Below are 3,309 nucleotides of genomic sequence, written 5' to 3'. Positions count from 1 at the left end.
CCAAGTTCGAGTGTTCAGGAAACACTCTTGCAGTCGGATCAATTCGGTGAGGCTTGATTCAATTGGCCGTTGAAGTCGAAGAAGAAATAAACAAAGAGAGGAAATCAGGCAAACTGCGTCTGTCTGATGGGAACCCGCCCAAAGAAAAAGAGTCGGCCAGCGTCAGGTCCTTCACTAATACGGAATAGCCAGAACCAAGCTGCAAAACCTTACGTAGGGTTATCAGGGGGGGTGAAAGAGACATGAGGAGTGAAAGAAGAAGAAATAAGCACATCCGACCCCAGCTAGCATGCAGAAAGGAAAACCAAGGTCCTAAGTAGTGCGCAAGTGACAAAGTCCAAGCCCACGAAGCCCCGCCAGGGAGGAGGGAGACACAGGAAGCACACGGAAACACCAGATGGCACCTCTGGATCGTCACGACAAAGACAACACCGAAGTCAAGCGAGCCTCAGGCGGGCGAAGTACAAATTCCGTGGTGGCGCTCAAACCGTGATCTTCTCATCAAAACAAATAGGCTCGGCGGCCATTTCTCATCGGCATGCCGGCTTGGTCTCCGCGACGACCTTCGCGAGCTGCGCCTGAAGAGAAGGAAGCGCGGATAGCTTCCCCTTCGCCTAGGAGATTGTCTTGCAATCCTCTGACCGCCGCCATGGAAATGCTCCGCTGGCGACAGGTCGGCCTGTCAGATGGCGGGTCTTGGCTGTTGAAGGAGCATCGAGAGGGGCCGCTGTCTGAAGTTCGGAGAAGGTTCTACGTGGGCGTAAGGTTTCAGGACTGCTTCATGAGGGACCGGGGTGAACGTTATGTTGGGACGCCGGGGGCACAAGGTGGCAAATGGTCGCCACAGAGGCTCTCTGGTGTTCAATGCAGTCGTCGGTCATCGTGACCTTGTGTTACAGCCGAGGTCATCGCAGATTAGGAAGGAGCTGTGTGATGATGTTTGTGTTGATGTTGGTGATGATTCTCTGGTCCATTAAGCCGTGATCTGGCGGGTTCAGTCGACTACCATTCAGCACCACAACAGTGCAACACGTCTTAAGCTATTGAAAAATAGAAATGATACTTTGAGGACATGGAATAATTGATTTTCTTGTTTTGTGACTCCATTCTCATCATGCTGACGCGGTATGCTTGTTATTTAAGTTTGAACTGAACATCTTTTGTAAAAACATAATGAAACCCAATTGTTAACGACAGGTGTTCGGCCGGACACACTGCCGAATAGCCTGCCATCGTCACTAAATGAGATTTGATACATCTAACATCTAGAACATTTCTTGAAGGAGCATGGCGTCGGCCCTGCCGAATTTGGGTGCTCACGAAACTGCTGGAAACGAAACATCAGGCTGAGTTTCGATATGAGCCTGTCCTCAGTTCACCTCTTGGTGCACATGATCCAGGGTCGGCCTTCAGTAACGACCCGCATCCACTTGAAAAGACCAAGGCACTCATGATCCCTCAACATGACAGCTTCACCTGTCAAGGTAGTATTCCGTGCTCGCACAGGCACGGTCTCAGTTCTTCCGGCCTGGGCCAAAGTCGCGAACGCCGTCCGTGGGTCACGTCAGCCTCGCCCCGTCGGGATAGAGCTCCGGCTGCAGAAACCCCAAACGTCCCGCGAGCCTATTCGCCCTGCAGAATTGACGACACGTCGTAGCAGAATACACACTCACACGCACATACAGAGACATGAAAAATCAAAATGAGCCGAACTGGGAAAGGTTTCTTTGTTATTCCCCCACGACATCAAGTCCACCAGACGCCGTCTAATGCAGGTACATGTCGTACAACTTGTCTACAGTATGATGATACACGTTGCTCTGCACTCATGCTGTGCAGCTTCCACCCCCCCAAATTTTGGTACTGATCCCAATGGTACAGCAAATTACACCTGTGTCCGTGTGACGGTATCATCATCACCACCAGCCCTTCTTCTTCTCTCCCTCCAACCCTACCTTATCCAGCGGACCCCCTTGACGCTGAGCCTCCTTCTCCTTCTCGAACGCCGCGTGCGCAGACTCGCGAATCGCCTCCTTGCCTCCCTGCACGGCCTTGACAACATCGCTTCCCGTCGTAGACTCACCCTTCGCCGCACTCGACGAGAAGGGCCACCAGCTTCCTCCCGTCTTTCCACTCCTAGCCTCGAGAGCCCTGAGCTCCTCCTCCCTCGCCAGCGCGTCGAGCACCGGGCTCGGCTCCTCAGTCCTCGAGGTAGCGGGTGCGGCAGCGCCCAGGGCAATGGACGCGCCAGTGGGCGGCGCAGGCGCCAGCAGAGGGGGCAGCTTGACACCCGTCTCGCGGGCCTGAGCGTTGGCGTCCTCGACGAGCTGGATCTGGTCCTCGGTCGCGGTTCCGTTGATGAAAGCGATACGGGCGGCAGAGAGGGAGTCGGCGTCCATGAGCTTTTGGGCTTCGGTAAAGTCTTCGCGACGCTTGCGGTTGTAGGTGACCATGTCGTAGACGGAATAGACGGAGATGAGGCCGGCAAGGGCTGTCATGTTGTTAGCATGGGTGTTTACGACGACCGACCGTCCTGCGTGTAAATTGAAGGGGAGGCAAAGTAGGATGCCTCCCGCCGAGGGATCCAAGAATGCAGGTGGCGGCAAAGGGTAAGGAAGTAGCCGTACCAGTGAATCCTAGCAGTCCTGCAATAGTGACGCGATGCGCAACATCAAAGAAACGTCGTCCACCGCCGACAGCCTTGTCAAATCCAGACACCTGGGCCTTTCGTGCGGCCTCGTGTGCAGCTCTTAGCCTTCGAACGCGCTCCTCAGGTGTCTCGCCACCCTTCTTGGGTCCATTGCCTGATAGCCTGCTCGCGGCGGATGGAGCTTTCGATGTAGCGGCGGGTACGGGGGGTTGCTTCGAAGAGGCGTGCGGGGTGGTAGATGTGAATCGGGTTGCGTCCGAAGCGCTCCGGAGAGGCATACGCGTCGCCATTGAGGGTTTTATCGGCATCTTGGTGGTGAGCTGAGGGATGGTGTTCAGGAGAGACGTTCGGGGTCTGCTAAAGATGCCGCCGATGATCGTTCCATTTCCATTTCCCGGCTGAGATTTTCAGGGATTGGCGCAGATGGGATTGGCTGAGCGCGACAGCTGGCAGCGACTGGCAGAGGCTGGCAAAAGATCATACATCTGCCTCTCCAAGTCTTGGGCTGTGAAAGGAACACTGTAGACCTTGGATCATTGGAACAGTTGGTTTGTTCGCGAGAAATCAGGTAGCAATTTCCACGACGCCTTATTGATAGTCCCAATGTTGGAGTATCGCGATATCCCAAGAGTTCTTTGTCATACGAGTTGAGCTAACAG

The 3,309-nt window shown here is 54.5% G+C and overlaps 1 protein-coding gene across 1 annotated transcript; it reads right to left on the bottom strand.

The window, feature by feature from the left end:
* Positions 1–1,916: 1,916 nt before the first annotated feature.
* VDBG_09534 (conserved hypothetical protein) lies at positions 1,917–2,940 on the bottom strand (the record flags this gene model as incomplete). Its single annotated transcript, XM_003000293.1, has 2 exons — positions 1,917–2,491; positions 2,628–2,940. 2 exons carry the CDS (start codon positions 2,938–2,940, stop codon positions 1,917–1,919), a joined length of 888 nt encoding a protein of 295 aa, XP_003000339.1.
* Positions 2,941–3,309: the final 369 nt, after the last annotated feature.

This window comes from Verticillium alfalfae, genomic scaffold (genome assembly GCF_000150825.1).
Source record: "Verticillium alfalfae VaMs.102 supercont1.15 genomic scaffold, whole genome shotgun sequence".
Lineage (NCBI taxonomy): Eukaryota > Fungi > Ascomycota > Sordariomycetes > Glomerellales > Plectosphaerellaceae > Verticillium > Verticillium alfalfae.
Note: the sequence above shows the minus strand (reverse complement) of the source record. Positions and strands in the feature narration are given on the sequence as shown.